Source organism: Aspergillus lucknowensis, assembly GCF_044049455.1.
Source record: "Aspergillus lucknowensis strain CBS 449.75 chromosome Unknown BJX67scaffold_83, whole genome shotgun sequence".
NCBI classification, from domain to species: domain Eukaryota; kingdom Fungi; phylum Ascomycota; class Eurotiomycetes; order Eurotiales; family Aspergillaceae; genus Aspergillus; species Aspergillus lucknowensis.
Window position 1 is genome coordinate 65,053 of NW_027263627.1, and position 10,771 is coordinate 75,823.

Consider the following 10,771-nt stretch of genomic DNA (forward strand, 5'->3'; position numbering starts at 1 on the left):
GTTTTGAGGCCGCTCTCTTTCCAACTCGGACTTGCTTGTCACAGGTTGTTTGTGTCAAGTAATGTCTCGTTTGAGAAGGGACCAGCGGTCGTGATGAATGACATCCTTTACGGCACACATAATGGAAAATACGCCAACAAGTTGCATATAATAAACGGAGAACTATCAGCCCATCTGAGCGCATTGGGAACCGCGGTGGCATTTTTGAACCTCAACTGGGTCACAGCAATTATTTCAGCAATCCTTGCGTTAGCAGTGGCTGCCTGGGTCAGTAATACAACAGGCAAGATCGTTGCTGGTGCAGTACTCTTTGGGCTTCTCTGTTTACAGGCCCTTTGGACCCTCTTGATATCATCCACTACCTATGAGAATATAGTGGCCAACGACATTAGGATGCGAGCTATGCACCAGGCCGCTGCTCTGTTTGGCCTCAACTATGGGGAAGCAAAATTGCTGCTTACGATGGTATCATCATGGAGAGAAATTAACGCCCATGGAGATAGTAACTCATATGCGGACATCGCAGGAATGGGGGCTCTTGAGTTATCGGGTCGAGAGCTATCTGACATAATCTACATTGCCGGGTACATCACAAGTTCGTTAGACCCCCTGGAGATAGACGATCCGAATTATCCCAATGAGAGCCGAGCGCCATTGGCAGCATGGGTGCCATACGATACACATCGAATAACTTATTCCTCGAATGACGTTATAAGACGTTTCTCAGTGATCGACAATGCACTTCATTTGTCCAATTCTAGGAGGTCAGCCATCGGACGAGTTGCGGGATCGTTAAACTATATGCACGACACAGATCAGATTCGATTGCCTAAAAAACTCCGACTGTATTACCAGCTTCCAGGACACTCGTATTGGGTCGTTTAAGATGCGAGTGAATGTATGGTTTCGTGAAAAAGATGGCTGTATTAAATGGGTTTTTGTCCCTTAAGAGGAAAGCTAGGCTCAGAAGGGTTCTAGCTCGAAGACTGTTAATCTTTGGTATCGCAGCCTGTACCTCGATCTCAAGGGTTGGGTATTCGATTCGAGTGACGGGTACCTGATCTTGATCGGCCCGCGGTCGACCGACCTCTCGATTTCGAACGACCTTATCGCGCCATCAACACCGAATAAAAGTGGGATTTGAGTCTTCAAACGGAACATTACATGTCAGCCAGGTTGGAAGCTTGATCTATTTATTTTTGGGACTAGTCTTAGTGCTAAATCAAAGAGATGGAACCTAGAGTCCTAGAGCGAGCCATGAGGATAATCATATCCCACAGACCTGAATGCTGATTGATGCTGGAATCATCTCATTGCCCTCAACCATGATATCCTTGTCGTCTTAAAAACAGGCTTTAATAGATAGTTATCTTAAATACATCTGATCTGGAATAGTAGCAAGCATGGATTGCTATAAACCTCCAATCCTAATAATGTTTAATATATCTAGAAATATATCCCGCAGCATGTTGTGGTAATTCTAAAATAGCTGCCTTATATTACCCTCTATACAATTAACTCTAGATAACCTTAATTTTTTAAGAGATAGTAGGGAGTAAGCTTGACTAATTTGATGAAATATTTTTGACTATAATTAAGGTTCAAATGCAAGCTCTAATTTCTCGAGATATGGAAATTGTTGGATAAACTAAATAAGAGTACTTTGCCAAGTCTTGCAATTAAGTAAAAAGTTATAGCCAGACTCTAGGGCAAGTGTTAAACTAGTAAGACTAGTAAAGAAGGGAAGTCCTAATAGTTGAAGAAAAGGATGGGGTAAAAGCATTTCTGGGTTAATTAGTGTTGTTATGTATCTAGTATAGACCTCTAGGGTTTCAATCTAGAGGCTACTAGTAGTTAATACTATAAGAATTGCCTTAAAGATACTTGAGATAAATTTATAACTTTTTAGTAGATTAAGGTCTGTTATAGGGTAAATGCTAGTCTCTTGCTTCATGATACCTGCCCCCCACACTTAATAGTTATTGTTAATAATAAGAGTCTTGCAGTTTCGTGCCTTTAAAAATATACTAGAGAGGTATACAGCAGCAAGACTAGAGCTTGGAATATCATTTTAATCTACTAAATATGTGTTGTAATTAGTTGTATTGATATTTAGTTTATTACATATAGCAGGAGCTTCTATTTGCATTTAGAATGGTAGCAGGTCTTCAAGAGGTGGAACTATAGTACTAGGATCTTATTAAACAAGAGAAGAACTAGTTATCTTGCCTTGCGAGCCTTGGATATAGTATTACTAAGAAAGTCTATTTCCTCTAACAGCTATAGGGGCAGAACTCGAAGACAGGGAGCAGATTCCATTTACTAGCTGTAGTATTAGTTAATAATATAATATAAGATAGCTGGGCTTCAAAGAACAAATAAAAATACAAGATAAAGGAAATGGGGTTATTTTTTGTTTTGTTTCTAGTATAATTGCCTTTTTATTATTTAGTTGTTCTTGCTAAGCACTAGCCTTATTATTGCCCTATCTAAATTAGGTGCTTCTTGTAGGTATAGCCCTTTAGATAGCCTGCAAACTTTTATTAGCTCTAATATTGTTGATTAGCACGCTCTAGCTGCTGTCCTGGCTAATTTTAGACCACTAGTATAACAAGTCAGTTTCACAATAATGGTAATCCAGGATATATAGAAAATAGTCAAGACCTGAATTAGTTCTACTGCAAACTTAATGCCTATATATATTTTCGCGAACATGGTGTCTGCGAGTGGGGATTCATCCTATTCTTCTACAACTATATTGATCAAATTAACCCTACTATATTCCTTTGTAATATTTCGCGAATGATAAATATTACCCTAGAGTAATACTACTCGAATACCTTCTAAATGCTAGGAGTTTAAATTGCGAAAACTATTTTAAGGCTACTTATCACCAAGTAATAGAGGATATGAAGCAGATACACGCTCCTTATATTTACTACCAATACTATTAGTCATTTGGAAAAGCTGTCTAAGAGTAGGCCAGAAGCCTGGGATACATCTTCTAATAAATCAAGAACTACCCTTGAGAGAGGATAAATCATCTTAACTAGCATAGACGCATCCAGAGACGCCCTTATATCTTTATTAGTAGGGTATGGAGGTGCAATGGTATCTAGGGCCCCGTCATTAGAAAGGCTAAATACAAAATAAGGTACTTACTATCATTATTATTGATTTTAAAGTTGTTATACGTGCTTTTCAATCAAGTAGAGTATTCTATTGGTAGTTTTGTGACCAAGTCAACCTCTAGATCTAATGCAATGGCGTCTTGGAACTTCTTCAGGATACACGCGTTGAAGCGCGTAGCTTTCAAGGGTTTGGTAACACGCACCGTGAATAGTCCTTTCAAGAACAAATCCCGCCTTGCCTGGCTAATAGATCTCTAGAACCCCTCCATCACAGCCGACTGCGGCGGATTCGAGACGGGAAAGTCCTACTGCGTAGAAGCGTGGGGTGAGCCCGTCCCTACAACTAGCTCTTCGGGCACGACTCGTCCGACAACCTCCACGAGGACTACAGCTATAACCACAACCACGGCACCGGGCAACGGGATCTCAACGCCCACGCCGACGCAGCCCGGGATGATCAACAACTGCAACAGGTTCCACGAAGTCGTATCCGGCGACACGTGTGCCAGCATCGCGCAAGCCGCAGGGATCTCGGTCTCGCAGTTTACGGCATGGAACTCTGGCGTCGGGACAGCCTGCGCGTCGCTCTGGCTTGGGTACTACGTGTGTATCTCCCGAGTCGGTGCCACAGCTACCACGACGGCCACCGCGACGACGACCAGTGCAGCCAATGGGATTGCCACGCCAACACCGACACTTCCGGGGATGGTAGGAAACTGCGATGCTTTTTACCGGGTCAAGTCAGGCGACGGGTGTGCCGCCATTGCAAGCAGCAGGGGAATAAGCCTTGCGCAGCTCTACGCTTGGAACGCAAACCTTGGAACAGGGTGCACGGGACTGTGGGCCGAGTACTACGTCTGCGTCTCCATTGTCGGAGTGTCTCCGACGACAACGACGAAGACGACCACACGGACGACAACTGCAACCCAGGGGAATGGGGTGGCTACGCCCACGCCGACTCAGCCGGGCATGACGACATCATGCAAGACATTCCACAAGGTTGTCTCCGGTGACCAGTGCGGGACGATTGCGTCCAAAGCGGGTATTACGCTCGCGAATTTCTTGCGGTGGAATCCGGGTGTTGGCGGTTCAGCCTGCTCGTCGCTGTGGCTTGGGTATTATGTGTGTATTGCTGTGCTGTGAGGCATTGATCTTGGATTAGCTTCTATCCACCCAAGTTGAAACCGGCTTCAGAAGTCAGCAAACTGTTTCCGTCAACACGAGCCCTCCAAGGATGTCATTGCCATTCGCACTCCGTTTTCCATTGACCATGGAGAATCATCCCCAGCTCCACTGACCTCTGCGATGGACGACCAAGAAATCCTTGATAACATCAACAGCCGCATGCACAGCTATGTAAATGGGTTTATCAAAAAACACTTCAGCAACTTCCAGTATATCTATTAAGATACTTCAATGGAAATTTAGATGGCTGGAGGAGTTAGTAGCTGCTATACTATTCTGTCCATCACCCAACAATTTCTTACCATGGTTTTCTAACTATGTATCGCGGGAGCTTGACGGCGCTCAAGGCTCGTGGCAGGTATCTAGCGGCAATGCAGTATCCGAGCACGAGTTTACTGATGGTGGTGCATGTCTTCTCACATGGCTTCTTCTAGTACATACGCGGTTCACTGATCGAACTTTGGGCCTTTGATCGATCTGGCGTATATTGCAGCGACGTTTGGGATGTTCAGAAAGATTTCATCTAATTTCTCTCTATTATTCTCAGCTACCAGCAGATGACAAACCAGGACCTAAGGCATACCAACATCATCAAGACAGATAAGGGCGGCAGCTATATTATCCTTGACAGTGTGGTGATGCCCTCTTTGGGAAAGCTCTATCTCGAAAGCCAACCAATTGCATTCCGTGAAAGCATTATTAGCACGAGAACAACTTGCTCCCGGGCTATAATGCTAGACTTGAATCAATGGAATTACATCTTGAAGTTCAAATAGTGTTGGGCCAGGGATGGACGCAGGTGCAAGGGGACACACGAAGGATGGCGGGAAACAACGAGGTCCAACCAATCGAGATCGTTCAAAGCCGGAGCTAACGATTGAAAGCCACCAACGCGGATTCGACGGAAGAATATATCTCCATGGCCATGCATGGAGATGAAAAAAAAAAAAACTTACCGGGGAATTATTTGAAGTGGATCCCCAAGTGCCTTGCGAGCAAGCTCCCCAGTGAACCTCAGGAAATACAGATCGCAAAGGACACTCGTATTCAAAAAGGCCAAGCTCATATTACGATCTGCCCAAATATGACCGGCGTCTGGACTGGTTGTAGTCTCGTGTGGCAGCATGAAACTGAACCATTTCAACCTAAAGCTCCAAAGCTCCATGAAGTAGATCTCGTGTTGATTTAAGGCGTGACGCTGGGCTGGTATATCTCAATCAGTTTACCAAACAGAGTTGGATGCTGCGGATTACGGAGGCGATGAGTGGACAGCTCAATCCGAGCTTGTAGTTGACTGTGACCCAATTGGGTGGCAGCAAAGGTGATCTCTGGATTGGTCTGGCGATTCCCCATTCACCAGATGAGCACTGGCATTGGTGGTGGAATGGTGTATCCAGCGATCTCTGCTGCTTTATTCGCTGGCTCTCCTCATTCGAGGAGTTATCTAATTCCCATTAGTCTTGTTGTCTTTCTGGCCCGTACTCTTCCGCCTCGAATTAACCCTAATTTCCTCTGTGCTCCATTCCCAATGCTGGCAATTACCCGCACACCAAATGAACCGGATTGCCCGATCTCTCTTAAGCCGACAACCTTCGCCGTCTACCGCGACAGAGCACTTTCATCTTCACAGACTAGAAGGAAGGGGGCCCCATCCGCAGGGCAAGGCGTTCATCCGCGGTTCTCATGATTCTTCAGTCATCCAAATTTCGCGCTTGCGCAGCTATTAATTCCGGCGAAAGGCTAATGGGTGCTCATCTGATCTTATGATAATACAGACTCTTGAGAGGCTCCGACGACCACTCGAGATATTATCGCTTATTGCGCCACTGTGGCGAGAATTGGAGGAATGAGCTCCGTACCACCAAGGTACCTAGCTAAAAAAAGTATCATATTTAGGCGGTCCAATTTCATTCGCGCTTGTAAGTACTAAACTTGAAGTCAGGATCCATCCAAAAGTTGGCATTCTCGGAGGGGTAAGACCCTGTGGGGGAGTGAGATCCGGGAACTGGAGGTATCTTGCGGGGTATCAACGTGCCGCGCCCACGCCTGCAATTGAACACGATGATTCGTGGGATATTATGTAGCCCCTCATGGCTGCTCCATGGAAGCTTTACTCCCCAGGGCAAGCTGCAAAGCCAACCCCATACTGTTTGAGATCCTATATAATCAAGGGCAGTGATCCGGTCTAGAAACTTACAACACAGCATAGCTCACCATTGTCGTGTACCCACAAGCCAGCGTGCACCATATTGTCCCTCCTCCATGTTTTTCATTTCGGCTTCACTGCTGTTTATTGCCTCAGGCATTATATGTGGCCCTGCACGAGCAGAGACTTTCGTCACAAATGTTGTCAGGTTAACTGAGCAAGCGGGCAGCATTGCAAAGCCAATTCCAAAAGGCATTGCTGCCTTGTCTGTTGAGTTCTGCTACATCACAGACTATCTAGGTGACGTCAACCAGCCTAACAGTCTCTCACGCAGTCTCCTCCAAAATATTGAAGACATAGCTGGCGCCCCCCCCGTCATCCGCATTGGTGGACACACACAAGATGTCGCCTGGTTCTGTGCCGATTGCCCGCAGACCTTAAACAACACTTTTGCAAGTGGCAATGACGAAGCCATCGATGTTAGCTTCAACAAGGATCTCTTTACTGTCTTGAACGAAAACGTTCCAGCGCGGCAGGAGTTCATCTTCGGTCTTAACTTTGGCCGCAACGACGTTTCCATCCCTCTCGCTGAAGTCATGGCCGCGGAGAAGTATATGGATCCGTCACGTCTGCGGGCATACGAGCTAGGCAATGAACCTGACTTCTATGGTCCGTCGCAGCGACCGAGGCCATGGACTGTGGACAAATACGTAGCAGAGCAAGAGGATTGGCTCAACCAGCTGGGGAAGAAAACAGGGAAAGGATTTTCGATCGGCGCCCTCGCGCAACTTCCTATCTACCAGGGGAACTTTTCTCTAGCGGAGATCACCGCCCTTGGCCTACCCGAGAAGGTAGACTATGCAGTGTCGCTTTCGGACCACACGTATCCGTATTCTCGCTGCGATCGTGAGTGGCATTTGTCCCCCATACTGTGGATTCTTTTTTGACAACGGCCAGCTGAACGAGAAGCCCAGGTGTCGCTTCCTGGTCTCATGAACCACACTGCCGTAGTGGAGTACTTCTCGCAATGGACCTCCGAGATCCAAGCTGCAAATGATGCTGGTATTCCATTTCTAATGGGCGAGACGGGCAGTGTGTCTTGCCACGGCAAACAGGGTGTGAGCAATACCCTTGGCGCCGCACTTTGGGAGCTGGACTATGTGCTTCACGGGGCCACCATTGGGATGAGCGGTGTGTATTTCCATATGGGGACGCCGTTCTACTACAGTATGTGGCAACCTGTCCCCTACAATGGTACGGCAGCCACAGTATACCCTACGTAAGTTATACTTCAATCCATATTCGGCATCACCATTCAAAGCGCCGTATGGGAATTGACAGAGCGAAAACAGGTACTACAGCTTGGTTTTTATCGCGACAGCTCTCACGCTCAACAACCCTCATGTTGTCTCCATCCCGGTGGCAGACCCGACTCTAGCAGTCTATGCCCTCTACAATGGCCTCCCGGCAGACTCCATGAGACCAGAGCGGCTTGTAATTCTCAATATGGCTTTCTTTAATGCAACTTCCAGCGACCGAAATGCTCCGACGACCTTGATTGACGTCTCGGATATTCTTGGAGAGCGAATTAAAATAAAGCGGCTGTCCGGACCAGGAAGCGATGCCACCTCGGGCACAACGTTCGCCGGACAGAGTTATGATACGGGCAGGCCGACTGGTAAGAAGGTGGTGGAGAGGTCGGGAGGGATTGTTGCAGTAAGAAGTAGCGAGGCTATCATTGTTGAGGAGTATTAGACTTTTCTCGTGGTAGCAAGGACGTCCGAGACTATTTATACCTCGTTAGATATGGATACACGAGCGTTCGATCGAAGCCCGATAATAAAAAGTACTCTGACCACAATGGTGTTAAGCAATATTTAAGACATCCTACTTGCATGACCGCAAGTGCAACTCATGCGATGATATCGAGTTTTACCATCAAATGCATCTATAGAGACATCTAGAAGGAGTCCATCATCTTTCTACTTGATAATTATTGGGTAGTACTTGGAAGATCGGCCATAGCTTCATTGAAGAGCGTTTATAACACCCACATATAGATTCAGAGCTTAGGATAGTATAATATAACCAACTTGTTTCTTTTAAACCTGCGTATATGTATTTTTATAGATATGATTTTAGTACTCTGTAGATAAATCAAGTCCGAGCAGCTCGATAAGAGTTGCTTATCATCCAAGGTTGGAAGCCAAGTTCAGAGACTTAGGCTCCAGCCCGGAACACCTGCCATCCAACAGAGACGGTGGGGGCGCTGGGAAGGCACGGACAGCTCGCACCTTCGTGGCTCATAAGATGGCTTGGCCTTGCTGGCGCCATTGGCGCCTGGGAATACGAGGAGTGTCTGGGCACTTGGCGAGAGAGGTCCGCGTGGCCAAAATCTCAGCTGTCCTGAAAACTGCTTGTCATGAAGATGAATGAAGGCAGCGTCCTCATGCGGGCTGCCAATAAATTGGAACCCCTCCTCGCGGTCTGTTTATTCTTGATCACTTCTCCTCTTCTTCCTATGTTTCATGACCGAGAATATGCTTTCCATCAAACTGCATTCCCCCCCAAGTGTATTTCTTCCCGGAGATCATGTTGCAGGAGAAGTCAGATACGAGCCCAATGGTAAATCCAGCACTGAATTTCGGACCGTCGTCGAGCTTCTCGGTCAAACCAACACCAAACTCAGCAATGGCAGGAACCCCACAACACGAGGCCATGCAGAGCTGATCCGATTCATCGTGACGACCATGCAAGGCCCTGCCACAACCTGCCCATTTGCCTTCACCTTCCCCGGCACCACTCATCCTGTGGACCCCAGCATTGCCGACAGGGGGAATTCCACCGCTCAGATGGCGACTCTTTCACCAACTCACCTCCTCCCACCAACTTTCGAGTTTGGTACCAGCCCTGGCCGTAAAATCCTCGGCAACAAGGGAGTGGCTGAGTACAAGCTGCGGGCGGTCGTTCTCAGCACCAGCGACAAGGTCCTCTGTCAGGAAGAACTTCCGGTCATCTTCGAACCCCGAGTGGACCCACAATATTCCCATTGGCATGAAGACCGGTCCGCCAACATGAAAACGATGAAACTTCCCATGCGCGTTCAGACACTTCATCTCCTGCCCGAGAATCAGAACCGCCAGCTGAAGTACAGCGAGAGAACCAGGGCGATCTTTCAACGCTCCAAGATACCCTATTTCAACTTCCACCTTGCGACGACGTTGCCTACCAAGCTCAATTTAGGGCAGAATATCCCCTTACTCGTGCAGGTGGATCCCGAACCGACATCCTCTACGGCGCCCCAGGTCCCAACCTTTACGCTTAATCAGATCTCCACCGATATCGTGGCCACCGTGACACTCTACGGGGGGCCCACATTCCATCAAGAGCAGGTTGCCGTTGTATCCCGAAAGATGGAGAATCTGGGTGACCTTGAGCCAAGTTCCAACTTCACCAAGACTGTCATCGTGGCGCCCATCTGGACGATTTTGCCGAGCTTCGACACGTATAATATCACGTACAAGCACAGCATCGTGGTCACAGGAGAGATTGAATGTGCGGGGAAAAAGATTCCCATCTTCAATCAAGCTGATCTCAAGATCCTTCCCGCTGTGCGGGGCGCAACTCCGCAGGTTCCATACGTACCCGACAAGAGAGAGCTGCAGGAGCCGGTGCCTTACGAGGAACTCAAGCCGTCATTGACGAGATATATCGGAAAGACATTTGGGTCTACCTTTTCCTTGATCCGACACGCTCGGACGGATTCTGAAGTGCAGCAGGAACAGAAATCAAACGACAAAGTCGGTTAGTTTTAAAAGCAGGTGATAGATTGGGGTTGGGGGGCGGGGGGTGTTAATGGGGTGTCTGATCCTGAAGGAAATGACGATGGTCAAGACCATGGAGTCCCATCCCAGGATGGTGGAATGCGGGTGACCCGGATTGTTACAAGCATGCCTACGGAGCATATGTTGGTCCAAAGTGCATAACAGCTTCTAATACACTTGCAAGGTGGTTTACCTGCGGTTCTAGTGAGAAAAAGTATCCGTTCGCAAGTCAATTACGTCGGATTCTGAGCAGCGGCACCTGGCCTGTGTACTCGCTTTCGGTGCTCGGCGAAGCTAATGCATGGGTGCACGGACTAACCGTGGCTTGGAACGGAGTAGCATATATAGGCCAGGGGAAAGGGCTCTTAATTATCCTGTGTGATTCACAAATAACGTATTTCCCAACCGAACGGTTAACCCGACCGAGCGGTCAACCTCTGTTTCCCATATTAAATGGCCATTTTTTCAAGTCAAATATCTCAACA

General features: G+C 47.3%; 5 protein-coding genes across 5 annotated transcripts; 4 read left to right on the forward strand and 1 right to left on the reverse strand.

Annotated features, from left to right (window-relative positions):
- The first annotated feature begins 500 nt into the window (after nt 1-500).
- Nucleotides 501-964, forward strand: BJX67DRAFT_367907 (uncharacterized protein). Its single transcript, XM_071030580.1, has one exon. It carries the CDS (start codon nt 529-531, stop codon nt 883-885), a length of 357 nt encoding a protein of 118 aa, XP_070880727.1. The 5' UTR covers nt 501-528; the 3' UTR covers nt 886-964.
- Nucleotides 965-3,263: 2,299 nt separating this feature from the next.
- Nucleotides 3,264-4,274, forward strand: BJX67DRAFT_375793 (LysM peptidoglycan-binding domain-containing protein; the record flags this gene model as incomplete). Its single annotated transcript, XM_071031748.1, has 2 exons — nt 3,264-3,323; nt 3,390-4,274. 2 exons carry the CDS (start codon nt 3,264-3,266, stop codon nt 4,272-4,274), a joined length of 945 nt encoding a protein of 314 aa, XP_070880728.1.
- A 1,032-nt stretch (nt 4,275-5,306) lies between these two features.
- Nucleotides 5,307-5,828, reverse strand: BJX67DRAFT_367908 (uncharacterized protein). The gene has a single exon (XM_071030581.1). The coding sequence runs from the start codon at nt 5,667-5,669 to the stop codon at nt 5,502-5,504; it is 168 nt and encodes a 55-aa protein (XP_070880729.1). The 5' UTR covers nt 5,670-5,828; the 3' UTR covers nt 5,307-5,501.
- A 702-nt stretch (nt 5,829-6,530) lies between these two features.
- Nucleotides 6,531-7,745, forward strand: BJX67DRAFT_391878 (glycoside hydrolase superfamily; the record flags this gene model as incomplete). Its single annotated transcript, XM_071034866.1, has 2 exons — nt 6,531-7,368; nt 7,420-7,745. Exons 1-2 carry the CDS (start codon nt 6,579-6,581, stop codon nt 7,743-7,745), a joined length of 1,116 nt encoding a protein of 371 aa, XP_070880730.1. The 5' UTR covers nt 6,531-6,578.
- Nucleotides 7,746-8,913: 1,168 nt separating this feature from the next.
- On the forward strand, nt 8,914-10,618 carry BJX67DRAFT_367909 (uncharacterized protein). Its single transcript, XM_071030582.1, has one exon. The coding sequence runs from the start codon at nt 8,991-8,993 to the stop codon at nt 10,269-10,271; it is 1,281 nt and encodes a 426-aa protein (XP_070880731.1). The 5' UTR covers nt 8,914-8,990; the 3' UTR covers nt 10,272-10,618.
- The last annotated feature ends 153 nt before the right edge of the window (nt 10,619-10,771 follow it).

What these genes read in the sequence shown, in the direction of transcription:
- BJX67DRAFT_367908 (XM_071030581.1), bottom strand. Translation starts at nt 5,669, where the DNA reads ATGGGGAATCGCCAGACCAATCCAGAGATCACCTTTGCTGCCACCCAA.
- BJX67DRAFT_367909 (XM_071030582.1), top strand. Translation starts at nt 8,991, where the DNA reads ATGACCGAGAATATGCTTTCCATCAAACTGCATTCCCCCCCAAGTGTA.
- BJX67DRAFT_367907 (XM_071030580.1), top strand. Translation starts at nt 529, where the DNA reads ATGGGGGCTCTTGAGTTATCGGGTCGAGAGCTATCTGACATAATCTAC.